The sequence below is a fragment of the Setaria italica genome, chromosome III (genome assembly GCF_000263155.2).
Source record: "Setaria italica strain Yugu1 chromosome III, Setaria_italica_v2.0, whole genome shotgun sequence".
Lineage (NCBI taxonomy): Eukaryota > Viridiplantae > Streptophyta > Magnoliopsida > Poales > Poaceae > Setaria > Setaria italica.
In genome coordinates this window covers 1,035,605-1,049,987 of record NC_028452.1, presented here as the reverse complement: position 1 = coordinate 1,049,987, position 14,383 = coordinate 1,035,605, and the positions used below count along the sequence as shown (strand labels likewise).

The 14,383-nt window shown below is 47.5% G+C and overlaps 1 protein-coding gene across 4 annotated transcripts; it reads right to left on the bottom strand.

Annotated features, from left to right (window-relative positions):
* Nucleotides 1-5,977: 5,977 nt before the first annotated feature.
* Nucleotides 5,978-14,370, bottom strand: LOC101777125. Of its 4 annotated transcripts, XM_012844917.3 has the most exons (5): nucleotides 14,241-14,370; nucleotides 13,867-13,940; nucleotides 13,659-13,772; nucleotides 10,875-11,040; nucleotides 7,623-9,254 (listed from the first exon to the last, which is right to left on the bottom strand). In XM_012844917.3, exons 3-5 carry the CDS (start codon nucleotides 13,663-13,665, stop codon nucleotides 7,937-7,939), a joined length of 1,491 nt encoding a protein of 496 aa, XP_012700371.1. In that variant the 5' UTR covers nucleotides 13,666-13,772; nucleotides 13,867-13,940; nucleotides 14,241-14,370; the 3' UTR covers nucleotides 7,623-7,936. The 4 variants fall into 4 exon arrangements, 2 of the variants coding, with proteins under 2 accessions (XP_012700371.1, XP_022680735.1); XM_022825000.1 differs by lacking the exon at nucleotides 13,867-13,940 and having other exon boundaries at nucleotides 14,241-14,350; XR_002676834.1 differs by lacking the exons at nucleotides 7,623-9,254; nucleotides 13,659-13,772; nucleotides 13,867-13,940; nucleotides 14,241-14,370 and adding exons at nucleotides 5,978-7,305; nucleotides 11,677-11,903 and having other exon boundaries at nucleotides 10,875-11,576.
* Nucleotides 14,371-14,383: the final 13 nt, after the last annotated feature.

The window sequence follows — 14,383 nt, the reverse complement described above, 5'->3', positions numbered from 1 at the left end:
AGTGACCTTAGTCTTCTTTGGTGGTGGTGGTTTAGTACCTAAGGACTCCCCGCCAGTATTGTTGACAGACATTGTCACCTCATCAGGCATTGCCCCTACTTGATCATTTGTAGGTGAAGCATCTTCAATGTCTTTTGGTGCATTATCTGTTTCAGTAACCTTTGTAGCAAGAGGGTCATTTGCTCCCTTGGCATATGCACCAGTTGCCAAACTATTGCTAAAGATAGTGGCCATCTCATGCTAGTGCTCATTTGGAGTGTTTAAGTAGTTGGCATCCTCACGATGGTCCTAGCAGGCAAAATACATTGATGCCATGAATTTTAGTAAAATATTAAGACTCATATGGCAACAATTTCAACAAACCAAGAAGAGCATATGGTAAAAATTTCAATCCAATAATAACAATCATATGGCAAGTAAACTAACCCGAATATGACCAATGTAATGCTCTCTCTCAAGGGTTATGGTGCAGCTTTCTTCGTCCCAATTAGCTGCACTCAAGCTTTTTAGCTTCACAATCTTTCCATAAATCTTTTTCCACTTTCTAAGGTGGTGGTTGCTAACTTGCGTACTAGTGACATGAACACCCAGACACTCATTCAAAGCCCTTGCACAGGCATTCGGATGAACTTGCTTGAAGCCTGAAGAGGTTTTAGTGCCACTAGCCACAAGGTGAGACAAGTAGCTTGACATAGCACTTGTCCATTGAATTGCACCTCCACCATGTGCAGCCAAGTTATCTCCCTAATGTTCCTAGTCCATCTCCTACAACATACAAAAGAAACACAAGAATTCATAATATAGAAAAATTATTCATATTAAATCAGCAAGGATTCATATCAAAACAGCACAAGCATTCCTATTAAAATAGTAAAAGGATTCATATTACAACATCACAATGGTTTCCACTAGGCACAACACAATGGTTCATAGCTGCTACATAAATTCGAGAAAATAAACAACACAAAAAATAGTTCATTGGTACAATACAAAGCACACTATTAATGTCCATAGTGATTTTGACAATCTGCCCACATCGCTTCAGCAATTAATTGCTTCTTGTCAACCATAAACCTATGGTCATTTGCTAGCTGCCTTGTCGTCCTTCGAGGGTTAGGTGTCCAATTGCTCTCTGGTGGAATGAAACGGTCTGTTCCTTGAGAAATAACCTAATTGTGAAGGATGCAACAAGCTAGGATAATATCAACTTGAGTGCGAAAGGGGAAGAATGGGGTTGCATCATCAAAAATTTTGAATCTCCTCTTGAGCGATCCAAAGGTACACTCTATGGTCACCCGTAGAGAAAAGTACCTAAAATTGAACAACTCCTTAGTATTTTGTACAGGGTTATTCCCCTCAATCAAGTGATACCGTACAACACGGAACGATGGCATGAACCTAGATTTGGCTCCATATCCAGCATCAACTAGGTAGAATTTTCCTAAGATATTACCAACATGGTGATTAAATAAGGTTCAATTGAATTGGTATGGTCATAAATATTTAGAAACAATTTTGTTACCTTCCGGGATACATAGTCCATTCTCACGCTCTATTGCATCAGCTAAAACACACAGCATCATGTGCTGTCCCCTCCCAACCAGCCAGCACATATGTGAATTTCAAGTCAATATCTACCGTTGCCATAACATTTTGGGTAGGAAATGATTTTCTACCACGAAAGGCTGCTTCCATAGACTTACTAACAGATGCTCTTATATGTGTTCCATCAATAGCACTAATACAATCCTATTGTTCACATAAAAAAGTCAGAAACCAAAAGTTATAACCATACATCCCTAATCTAGGATTTGTCGTGTCATACCTTGAAGTATGGATCCATCTTGGGTTCCCTGCAATTTTGGCTTGGTCCTCCAATGAAGGTGGCCAAATAAGATCATTGCGTAGCTCACATGCCACTATGGTATGGAGGACTAATCCAAAGTACCGACTAACTGTTTCACCTGACCTATTGAAATTAGTACCAACGAATCTATTTCGTAGGTTGTGGCCAACTGTATTCAAGAACATGGCAACTTGTTCCTCAATGCATACATGATTAGTGTCACGTAACAGAGAGCGTTCCCTCAACACTTGGCACAACCAGAAAAATGAGATTCTTTTAAGCATTATCATTTTTGTGCAGGTCGTATCATCCCTGTAGATCCTTGTGTTAAGATACTCAATCCTAGAGTTATCCCTCTCCTCCATTGGCCCATAAGTAATACGTTGCCTCTTATGCTTAATAGTCTAGACGTCACAAACAAAGCCACCATACATGAAGTTGCATATGCTGTTGCAGCAGTAATAAGCATCAACAATTTTCTCCTAACGAGGTCCTTGTTATCCATCTACATTACCCAAAACAGTGCAAAACATGTATCAAGATTTTTAGGGATAAGAGAAATTAAACAACCGTGCTAATCTACTGCACCAAACAAATTAGTTTTGCACGCACAACATAAAAAAATAAAAGCACAAGCACATACAAGATTAGAACTACCAATTTTTACAACAATATAAGACACAAATCCTAGATCTACTCAAGTAGTACAGTCCACATTCGCAATGAAAAATTTCAGATCCATACCTTGCTTTAGGGAGAGAATGACAGAGTCACAAATTGCAGGGGGAATCTCGCTTCCTGCCACAAGAAAAAAAAGAAAGCTTCTCCATTAGGGCATGCCGTTGCTACCCCAAGATGAAGGAAAGGGAAGTGGGAGGGCGGAGGGGTAGTGCCGGCCTTACCTGGCCCTTGGTGTTGACCGTTGCTGGTTGCTGGAGGAGGTGCTGGAGTGGGCGGGGCACCGCCCAGCGCCGTTGCCAGGAGAGGAATGAGAGAAGAAACAGAGGGGTCGGGGAAAATAACGAGCGAAGGGGAAGCAGGTGGTGAAAAACCGAGCAGAGGGGACGGTTGCTGGAGGAGGCGCTGGAGTGGGCGGGGCGCCGCCCAGCGTCGTTGCTAGGAGAGGAATGAGAGAAGAAACGGAGGGGTCGGGGAGCGGAGGGGAAGCGGGCGTTGAAAAACCGAGCGGAGGGGAGGCAGGCGGTGAAAAGAAGAGCGCGCCTGGTCCTGGATCGGTCCGTTCCTTAGATTTGCCGCACCGCTCGGTTCAGGATGGGATAGGAATATTCTTGGAATCTGGATGGCCCCATCCTGCACTGCTTGGTTCAATTTGATCAACCAAACGTGGTGACCGTTTCAGATTCAGGACGGACTCGTACAAGTACCGGTTCATACAACAAACCAAACACTGCCTTAATTGCCAACTTCGTTTTCGGCTGGCGGGCCATTCGAGATGGGCTTCGTGACTACTTTTTGACGGGCGCGTCTAGATATCGCCGAAGGTGGCAAATCCACCGTTATCGCTTTCAGCGGCCCACAATCAACCCATAAACCCATCGTCTTCCTCTCTGTCTTTTTGGCTCACAAGCGCTGGCGCCTTCAGCTGCTCGCCGTCGTGCCCCCGCACCGCTACCGTTCCTCGTCTTCGAGCCGTTGGATCTGCCGCCACACCCACCGCCGCCCTAAGCCGGCTCCGCCGGGAAGTTCACCGTCATGCCCCCGCCTCCTCTATAGCCCCGGCAAACCCTAACCCCGAACCCGGTGGTCGACTTGAGAAAGAAGCAGAGGGGAGAGGATGGGAGGGAGATAACACGCGACTTGAGGAGGTCGTCACCCATGGGGCCCACTAACCGGTCTCTACCGTGTAGGCGACAAATTGTTAACCACCGCATACGCGACATATAGTCGCGCACCTTTCTGGCCCTACGTAGTATAATTGATAGGTCCCGCTTTCTGATCAGCTCGGCAGGCGCCGGATGAGACGGCGGTGACCAGCCAGCAGCGTCTGACCGCCGCGACGATCCGGCGAGGTCGGATGAGGATACGGTGTGGACATCTTGGTGTTCCTTGCTTCGTGCGGCTCCTGCACCTGCACCGGCCGTCCCGAGGCCGTGCACCAAAGAGATTCTTGCGGCAGCCTTTTTATCGTCGGCAACCGACGACGTACTGCCGGAGCTAACCACGACGGAGGTTGGAATTCCGAATTTGCCGATCCTAATAAATTCGCTACTTCGGAGCGGTCTTCGCCGCAATGGTATGATACTACGATGTATAGCGATCGATTCGAATCAGTACATTATTTGGCGAGGGCATCAACCTCTTACCCGTACAAGGATTCGTCCGCTATTTCGTGAGTCGATCGGAGGGGTGATCGTGGCGAACAATTAGGGTTGCACACGAGGCACTGGGCCCTGCACTCCTCCATTGTCTGATGGCAACTCTCGTGCCGTTCAAAAGACCCACAGCAGTAGCAATCCTGCAGGCCATGGCCGAAGCAATCGCAGTGCCCCCAGATGCAAAACACCACGTAGATCTTGCTCCCATCTAGTGATGTGGACCTGACACTGCTGACATCAGAAGAGAAGGTATCTCTAGCCTCCTGTATCACCGGACGACCTGCGACAGTAATTCATGCCGTCGGTGTCGATACGGGGGACATATGTGTCTACCACAAATTCGATGACAAGAAGCCAATATGATCGACAATAATGTATACTTACAGCGTCCAGGCGGTGATAGGCATCCAGAAAACACAATGAACAAAGCCATAGTCCTCACATTCAGTAGGCCGTCACTCATACCAGACACCTGCGTCTGAAGAAACTGGATTAGGGGGTCAGGACCTTTGTTGCCACCAATAAGAGCCCCTCTCCCCTTCATGTAAAAATTAAAGTCCCGCTGAAAGGATCTGTCCTAGCTGGGCTCACCTCTGGAAATAGTTATTAGCAAGTGTAGCAACACGTAGCAAATACGACCAATTATACCAATTTACTATACTTATTATATTCTATAAAAAGAGGTGACAGGTATTCTAGAGCTGTCGGAAAATTATACCCCACATCAAAAGATCTCATGCCACCTAATAATAACCAATAAACTGACAAAGAGCCATATCTCTTCTTCCTCTGCAGCTACCTATCTCTTCCTCTTCTCCTGCTTCGCTTCTGCAAGCTTTTTTCTTATGAATTTTCTAGTTTTAGAAAACCATGTTATAATAGATAGATTACTAAGATGAGGTGGAAAAGGTACAATTACCTGATCCCCCAAGCCAACTGTAAACATACATATCTTATCCCCTTAAAATATTGAATTAGCATATCTAAAATCTTGAGTCATTTTTTGCTTATTGTCGAATGACTTGTAAGGCAATGTTAAAACAAACATTAGGTGGAGGGAAACCTGAGTCAGGTGGCAGGGAAAGGTGTATATTCATAAAATTCACATATTGTTGAATCAAAGTGTAAGAAAATATTGAATGACGATCCTAGTGGACTTTAAAGTTATAGTGCTTAACCAGCTACCATAAGCCATATAGTAGAAGACTCGTTATAAACCAGCAAGCAGGAAGGTGGTGTAACAAACCTACCGACTTGGAGGAGTATTATCAGCTGCAACCATTTTAAGGCTCGCCCATTCATCAGCCTTGCTAGTGGTAGTGGCGGTGCCCTTACCCCATTCTCATCTCGATTCTCAACCCGTGTTCTCTACGACTAGATGTATTGCTCGTTCCACTCCACAGCTTACAACATCCATCTTGCGGCTGAAGTGAACCATGCATCCAAGTGGGAAGCAGCTCCGAAAATGACCTTCTTGACGTAGCATTGCATATTTCGTGGATTGATGTGTGCTGGCCGGAGGGGGCTCAAGCCCCTACCTCTTGGAGGCACAAGTCATCATGGAGAGAGAGAGAGAGAGAGATGCTATATAAGATCTCGTAGCTCATTGTGGCTATATGTTTGTCCGAGAGCAACAAAAGCCTTGGGCAATGGGCTTCGCCTGAAGCGGAGAAATTCGACGTTCACCATTTTTTACCACGTGAACAAAGAGACATGCGCATGAAGAGGTTGAATTCGGTCTGCATGCCCTATCGTGCTTCTGCGGTTCTGCCATCAAGGAAGATGTATATGTTGAAGAATGTTATCTTCCTATATGCTTCTACGTAGAGATGACAGTCGAGTCTAGATACCCATCATCTGCAGGGGTGTGAGCGTCAAATCGCACCAGTGGGTCAGGGCTCGAGATGGATGAGGGTCGAGCGCAAACATTTGTTTTCACGTGCATGTATTTACCAGGCCTTAAAATAAAGAGTACGTTCATTTAGTCGTTTGAATTTGAAATTTCAGACTTAGTTTCTTTTTATGCCATTGTGAGAGGAATATGGTTTCGGCATCTTGCTTAGTTGTATTTGCTACTTTAGATCGTAGTCTGGGTGCTAAATTCTTGCTGTACCCATTAAGAGGCATTAACGATGATGTAGTATTTGTTGTGCCATCAAGTATGAACACACGAATGACACGATGCGGGTGCTCGAGACCCGACAGGTGATCCGCAGGTGCAGGCGCAAATTTCCACCCGCAGGATGCCAAGAAAAAGATGGATCGCGTACGTTCTAGAAGTGTCGGATCAAGGCGTTCCGTACTTACCTCTCACACGACAGCGCAGCGCATGCTCCAACAACTTGACGCATGCCGCAGTAGCAGTACCAGAGATGGATGCCAAGCAGGCACGGCGTCCCTGTCGGGGAGTAGGGGAAGTGTGAGGGCAAGCGCCCGCTCGTTGGCATCGGGCAGCAGCACCAGCAGGGAAGGAAGCCGACCTCCCTCCCCCCGTGCGCCGCGACGCGAGAGACAGCCGCGCGCGTGGGTGGCGACGGCCGGCAGCGTGCAGCTAGCGGCCGCGACCGGCCCGCGCTCGCCCATGCGCTTGCCGCGACGGCAAAGGCGCCGTGCCCGTGCCTGCCTGCTCGCGCTGGCTCTCGCGTTGCGTGACGGCTGCGGCGACTGCACGTTCGGCGGCACGGCGGGTACTCGCCCCCGACTCGCGGACCCTTTCGGCGAGGGGGTCCCCGGCCGGTCCCCCTCCGTTCCGCCCGCCCCTCCTCGTCATGCCGTGGTGCGGCGCCCCATGCGACGCTGACATTTCGGCCGGGTTGCTTCCGCGGCGACGAAACCCATGGTTTTTCCTGGCTGCGACGAGGCGTTTTGGCTTCCCGGCGATGCCGCTCGTTCTAGGACTTGGGGATTGGATGTCGAGCTCGAGCAGGCCCTCTCGACGCCTTGCTGCTTGATGAAGCCGCGTTTGAGTATCGACTCTCGAGACAGATTCGACACACGGATAAAGCGTCAAAGGGATGGGAGTTTCAGAATTGGATGGATCACTGACCTGGAAGCATATTCTCCTCCTCTGTTGGTCAGTCCAGACCTTGGTCTTGTTTAGTTCTCTTTTTCCCAACTTTAGCACTATACAAAAAGAAGATTCCCCATCACATCAAACTTGCGGTACATGCATGGAGTACTAAATGTAGACGAAATCAAAAAATAATTGTACAGTTTTGTTGTACTTTGCGAGACGAATCTTTTAAGCCTAATTAGTCAATATTTGAACACTAATTCACAAATACAAACAAAACGCTACATTATGCTACAGTGCTGACGCAGTGATTTTGGTTGTTCAAAATCGGGCAACTAAACATGCCCCAGATTCGTTCAAACAAAGTGATTAGCATGCGCTACGATGCCCATGCCCCCCAACACAAGTATGCATCTCAAATTCCTCATACATAAGTACATACTATTATATGCCGCAAAATTACAGAGACGGATTGAACATTTGTAACACATTTTCCTTTCCACAAAGCATCGGTCCCACATACACAAAAGGGTGCAAAATGCAAAGTATCCTCGTATGTGGCCTCCTCTTTGACACACAATTTTTTACTAACAGACTCGCCCACCCAAACCTGCCTTCGGCTACGACACTTACCCAGCCTGCCCTGTAGCAGAACACTATTAGAACTCAACTGTAGCAGTATACAATAGCCACGTGTATAGCTAGCTACACGCACGCTTGCAGTCAGAGGTGGAGTGACAGCTATACACACGTCTTCCCGGCGGGTCCCGCCATGAAGGCGCCCAGCTCGGCGTTGCGGAGGCCCAGCGCCGCGCGGAACACGCCGTTGACGGCGTCCGACAGACGGTCCAGCCGCGCCGTCAGCTCCTCCGTCCGCTCCTCCACCTCCCGCGCCGCGGCGCGCAGCGCCGCCTCGTCGCCGCCGCCCTTGCCGTCCAGCACCGACGCGAGCCTCTGGACGGCCTCGTCGATCGCGTCCACCTCGCTGGCGTTGGAGACGGCGAGCGCCGAGAGCTGGATGGACACGGCGTTGAACGGTTCGGCCCAGGGGAAGTCGCCGCCGGAGACCCGCGGGAAGACGGTCGCGAGGGCGTCCCCTCCGAGGACGGCGGCCGCGGCGGCGGCAGCCAGCGAGGAGACGGCGTTCACGGCGACGAGGACGCGCGCGGCGGCGGAGAGGCGGCCGCGGGGCTGGTCGAACGGGAGGGAAGGGAGCGGGGGCGGAGGGGACGCCGAGCTGCGGTCGTCGCGGTCGGCGAGCGCCACGCGCGCGCGGCCCGTCGACGACGACGCGACCAGGTGGAGCGCGAAGCGGGCGAGGAGGCGGCGGCGGCGGAGGCGCTCGAGGCGCGCGGTGATGGCGTTGCAGGCGTCGAGGAGCGCGACGCCGGCGTCCAGGTGCGCGGCGACGGCGGCCGCGTCCCCCTCCCCGGCGAGCGCCTGCGCCGCCTCCGCGAGCGTGAGCGCGAGGAGATCGGCGAGCCGCGCGAGCGCCGCGAGCGGGGAGGAGGACGACGCCGGCCCCGGAAGCGGCAGCAGGGCCCGGAGGCGCGCGGCGAGCGCCGCGTCGAAGCAGGCAGCCTTGCCCGTTAGCAGCTGCCGCTGCTGGCGGCGCCGGTTGCTGGCCTTGGGCGGCGCGGCGTCCGAGTGGTGGTGGTGGGGCGGGAGGAGCGAGCTGTACTTGTCGGTGAGGAACATCTGGGCTGCTGCTAAAGCTTGGGGGTTCTCGGCGGCGTTGGATGGGATCAGGCTGGCTGGCTGGCGAGGTGAGGAGAGGGCGGAGGGGAGGATATACGTGCGGCGAAGCGGTTGCGTCGGGGGCGTGTGAAAAGGGACAGGGGAGGACGGTGTGAACGGGGACGCGGGGATGGGTGAGGTGACGGGAGGCTTTTGTCCCCGGCAAGGATGCGTTTCCGGGAAGGGGAAGCCCAGCGACGGGAGGGGAGAGGTCGCAGCGTGGGCCCGCCGCGTAAGACGCGTCCCCGGAACGCTTTCTCTCTGCCGGCCTCGCTTCCTGACGCTTCTTTCCTCTCCCCTGCCATTTGCCAGTTTTATTTTCCTGAAAAAAGAGATAAGCAGTCTGATTGGGCTCCACAACTGAAATGGAGTGCGACTTTTCTCGAAGAAAAAAAAAATTGGAGTCCTACTACTACTGAAAAACTTGCCGACCTCACAAACCCAGCGGTGTTGGACAATTATTACACTTTAAGCATGTTTATCTGCCTGGCTAATGCATGCTACGTATTTTGCAGCTTGGATTGCTCTGTTGGGCAATGCAAGCATGCAACCTTTCCCTATCTTTTCTTCTCGGGAACAATGAGTGGAGCTTTTTCTGTGCGGCCTAACAAGTTTCTCAGAACAAAACAAGGTAAACAATCTGTCATGACCGTGTGAGCCTAGTATGCAATGATGTGCAATTCATTATTTTGATTTTTGAGATGGTAAAGGGTACCGCAAAAAGTAGAGAATCGATACATTCATTCATGGGCTACAGACGATGACGTCATCTACAAGTCTGCTGACTGCAGCACTAGAGAGATGCTGTATTATTGCGTCCAGCGAACATACTGGAAGCAAGCTAGGCCTTTGTCACTGTGGAGATATATTTTTCAACCCATTGGTTCACACTGATCACTGACTTGTTACCAACTAGCTGCGCTTGAGCTTTCACAATTACGACATCCGATCTCCAGGGAACTCTCAGAGCTCCGTCCGGGTCCGCATCGTACGATCATCGTACAGGTAATTTTCAGTGCAAACCTTGCACTCCTCCAGGGTTCACACTGTCTATACGACGAGTTCTAATTGCCCAAAGGAAAGGGAAACGGTTCATACTGAAGAACCAAGCTGCTGTCGGATGTCGAGTGAAGTGAGGTACAACACACTGACGAACAGGGAAGGAGGGAATTAAATGGGTACGGGTGATCCTCACTTTTATCGCGGCGACAAATCTTTATCTCATCTTATAGTACTGGAACGTGATCAAGGAATCAAAATATGCCCTCCTACGCGAAAGTTCTCCGTGCTTCTCCTCTTAAGCCACGGTTGTTATCTCTCATAAACCCATTTCGCCCCGATTTAGGAAGAATAAGCAAGACGGACAGCACGAAGGTGTTCGATACAAGCTTTCCAGCGAAATCAAGCCCATATGCGCATGCCACGCAAATAATGGTCCGCCTGTAATTAGAAAGTACTCCTAAATCACAATGCCAGGGACTCGAATTTCCACACGCCGTCCTAGGTTTGTTTTAGCTAGCCATCCGGTCTCTGCCGGTAACTTGGCATCGAAAGTCCAAAGAATGACGACGCCAGCGTGAAAAACATGCTCTTCATCCATGATTTTGGCCACTTCACCGATATGCCCATGGCCTCTCATTTTCACTCCTTTTTTCCCTACTTACCGTGGACGCAACGAACCGAACCCAGGCCATGGCACATCAGTACCTTCTTTTTCTTTGCAGCAAGAGATATTTCCGTGGCTAACTAACCAACCGTCTCGTTAGGGCGTCATACCCTGTTTAGGCCTTTTGTCGAGGGTGTTCAGGTGCGCCTATTCTGCACGCGCAAATAGCACTTCGTGCCATCCGGTGCAATGCAGCAATGGCCAATGCTAGTGATTACAGGCAAAAGCAGAAACCACGGCTGAGAGCGGAAACCAGCAACTGGCCAAGAAAAATACCTGTGGGGCTGAGGCCGTTTGGTAGCGCTACAGTTGCCTCCACGCGTGCTTCGCTTTAGCGCCACGCATCCGAAGCGGTGGGAACGAAACGTCGGCGTGGGAAACTCCGGCTTCTTCGTCAGGTCAGGTCGCCGCCCATCGGCTTTGACCTCAGGGGAAACTTGAGCTGCAAACAAGTACACAACACATGGATAACGAGGACGAACAAGTCATAAGATAGAGTATAAGCCTGAAATTAAGGATCCGTTGATGTAGACAGATCATTTCATCAATTTGAACTGATGTTTACATGTGGGGAGGTACTCCTGAAGTTTGAAATGTGTAACCTTGAACTACGGCAAGCCCACAAGAATTAGAAGCTCACAGATCAATATTATAAAACCTGACATATTATAGCAATGAGTCCTAGCAGCCAGTAGAAACAAAGTTAAGTTACTGAAGCATTTGATTTGGCATATTGTAGAACTCAGGGAAATAAAAAACATGGGTTAACGCATGCTGTGACGGGGAATGGAATTACAAGTGCAGATCAATAGACACAGATGATTCAGCATATGAACAGATAATGAAATTTCTTACCAGTCAGCCAATCATTTTTCTAATACAATTATTGATATCCCAGGGTAGTGCAAGTCACAACCATATATGATTTTGTTTATGCATGATCGCACCATAAAGGGCCTCGTGAACGCATGCCTGCAACTGTAACAAAATGGCTGGTATTGATGCAAGTATTCGGTGTAATATAAATGATATGACCATTTCAACAATCTTAATGTGCAAGACAGGATGCGGTGTTGACCCAAAGTCAGGCAGACAATGTGCAAGCTCAGTCCGTAAGCTTTCTTTCTGTACACTGCATCACACGGGCAGCAAATCAGCTAAACATCACAATCAAAACAGCTAACACTTCCTTTTTTAATTAAAAATAGCATGCTAACTTGCTAAGGGGGTGTTTGGATACGAGGTGTTAAACTTTAACAGTGTCACATCGGATGTTCGGATGCTAATTAGGAGAACTAAATATGAGCTAATTATAAAACTAATTGCAGAACCCTGTGCTAATCCGCGAGACGAATCTATTAAGCCTAATTAATCCATCATTAGCAATTGGTTACTGTAGCACCACATTGTCAAATCATGGACTAATTAGGCTTAATAGATTCGTCTCGTGAATTACACTTCATCTGTGCAATTAGTTTTGTAATTAGCCTATATTTAATACTCCTAATTAGCATCCAAACATCCGATGTGACAGGTGTTAAATTTTAACACTTGGTTGCCAAACAGGCCCTAAGAATGTTCTTATCATCTTGCATGTGCTTAAAACAATCCAGCTGATGGCCCGCAGTATGTTTTTTTTTTGTGCTATGAAATAAACTACCTATTCCTATCTCTAAAGCTGGTTTGGAATCCCAGCAAGGTGGCAACTTGCTGGCAGCATGGCAAAATGGTCCGGTCAGCTTTGAAGACCAGAATTGCAAGTTCAGACTTCAATGTTGTGGGCCATATGTAGACCCATATCCTTGTATATAAAAATATTTATGCACAATTATTTTGGGGACAAAAAAAGAACTGGCTTCCCACAAAATACGGGTGAAGAAAATGATTGAATTCCATTATGTGGGACAGACGAGGGGTACATGTTGTTTGACATTCAGACATGATGATAAAACTTGATAGGAACAAGCTTACCTTCATCAACAAAAAGGAATGGGTAGCACCGTGAAAAAAGGATAAAGAAATAGAAAACTCCAGGCAAGACGCATCTGCTACAATTTGAATCCTACAAAATTAGTGCTGGGTGGTGCTGGGTGCTATTTTGCAAATGCTTGGCTATTATATTTGCTAAATGTGTTCATTAACAACTGGCCACCCGCTTCCATCCTATTTTTTTTCCTTTCTAGTTCTTGTCTCTTTCCCTTGTTAAGTTTGGAGAAAGCTTAAGATACCAAGCTTTTAGAAAAAAAAAACCACTATTTGAGCATGCTCGGACTTACGGTGAATGACTTCTGTAAGTTAAAAGACCAGCAATTTTTGATGTCCAATAACGTCGAACACTTCTATTAACACACCATCGCCGGCTTGCCGGCATATGTGGTAATATAATTCAGGTGGGACTCTTCGTCCCCCCGGTGACCCGTCAAAAAAAACACCAACAATAGTACCAACCACAATGCCAAGAAAAAGGTAAACTGGCAGTCAAGGACGTTATTCAGATTCTCATGATTTACATGTGCAGCCATTAGTTGTTACTTCAGAAAGACACCATGAAAAGAGGGGAAAGTCCTCTTTTAGATGCCAGCATGCCTGAGTTCCTTAAAAAATGAGCACAATATATCCGCTGCCAACAAATCCTCCAATAAATAAACTGAGTCGTCTGGATAGTAAGCCATGGTTAAACATTTTGGTTTCTTTGGTTTAGGTCAAGGGAGAAGGCACCAGTTTTAATTCAAGAAAAACTCAGAACAATCCTCCTAGATATTCGGATACGCAACAGGACTTAAAAAAGTTATCACTACACAGAATAACACCCAAAGGATCCAAAGCGAGATTAAGAAAGATTCTACCTAACAGATGCACAAGGAACACAAGGTAAGATAAAAGAAAGATAAAAGTACAATCAAAGGGACGCTAAACTATTTTCTGCAAAGGACACCTTCTGGTCATAAATCCTCAGATGCACAATGAGTACAAACTGCAATTTTCAATCAATTTCCAGAAAATATGCATAAAAATCATATGTATCTGAAGTTTCTAGTTGCACAGCATGGAAATACTTACCTAACATTTTGTGACAGCATTTGTTTGGTAGGAATCCAAATGGATGAACATATCAGCTGGGAACTGATGCAAGCCAATAACAATGAGGCATTGATCATTACAACCCCGGAAGCCCTGCTAACACAAAGGTAGACAATTTTATGCGTTCCATAAGAATAGAAAGAGTACAGAGGGTGAGGATAACTGATTATCAACATCAGGTTAGTACCTCCTACTAAATTGAGGCAATCGATAGGATACAAAAAATGATGATTCAATCTTGAAAAAGAAAACTCTGAGAATCTGTATAAAATCCAAGAGGAGGTTATGTATACCATATATCTTATCAAATAGGATGGTGCGATGAATGGATAGAGAGCGGCCAATAGTTATTTTTGTTGATGCTTAGAATTAAATCCTTGGGAGTATTCCCAATTTCTCATTTACCAATAAAAATAAATAAATGCTAACCAGATGAGAGTACAAATTCACATCTGAGTGAGAATGACTCACAATACATAACTGCATGGTTTGGAAATCAGTAGCTTATATAGTCAGGCACAAATATACAATAAGAGCTATAAGATTATACTAAGTTTGTACCACATAGATTAGTTCAGGTGGGAAAAACAACAATGCCTTCCATTCATATGAACTGTTCGACCCTCCAATCTGTTGCAACAAACAAATTCCTTAACATTTGTAGTGGCTGAAGCCTGAAAGTGTGTGAACGTAATTACTTTCAC

What these genes read in the sequence shown, in the direction of transcription:
- LOC101777125 (XM_012844917.3), bottom strand. An exon ending in AAACGGCCTCAGCCCCACAG is followed by an intron (nt 9,255 to 10,874) that starts GTATTTTTCTTG and finishes CTCTTTTTTCAG; the next exon opens with GAAAATAAAACTGGCAAATG.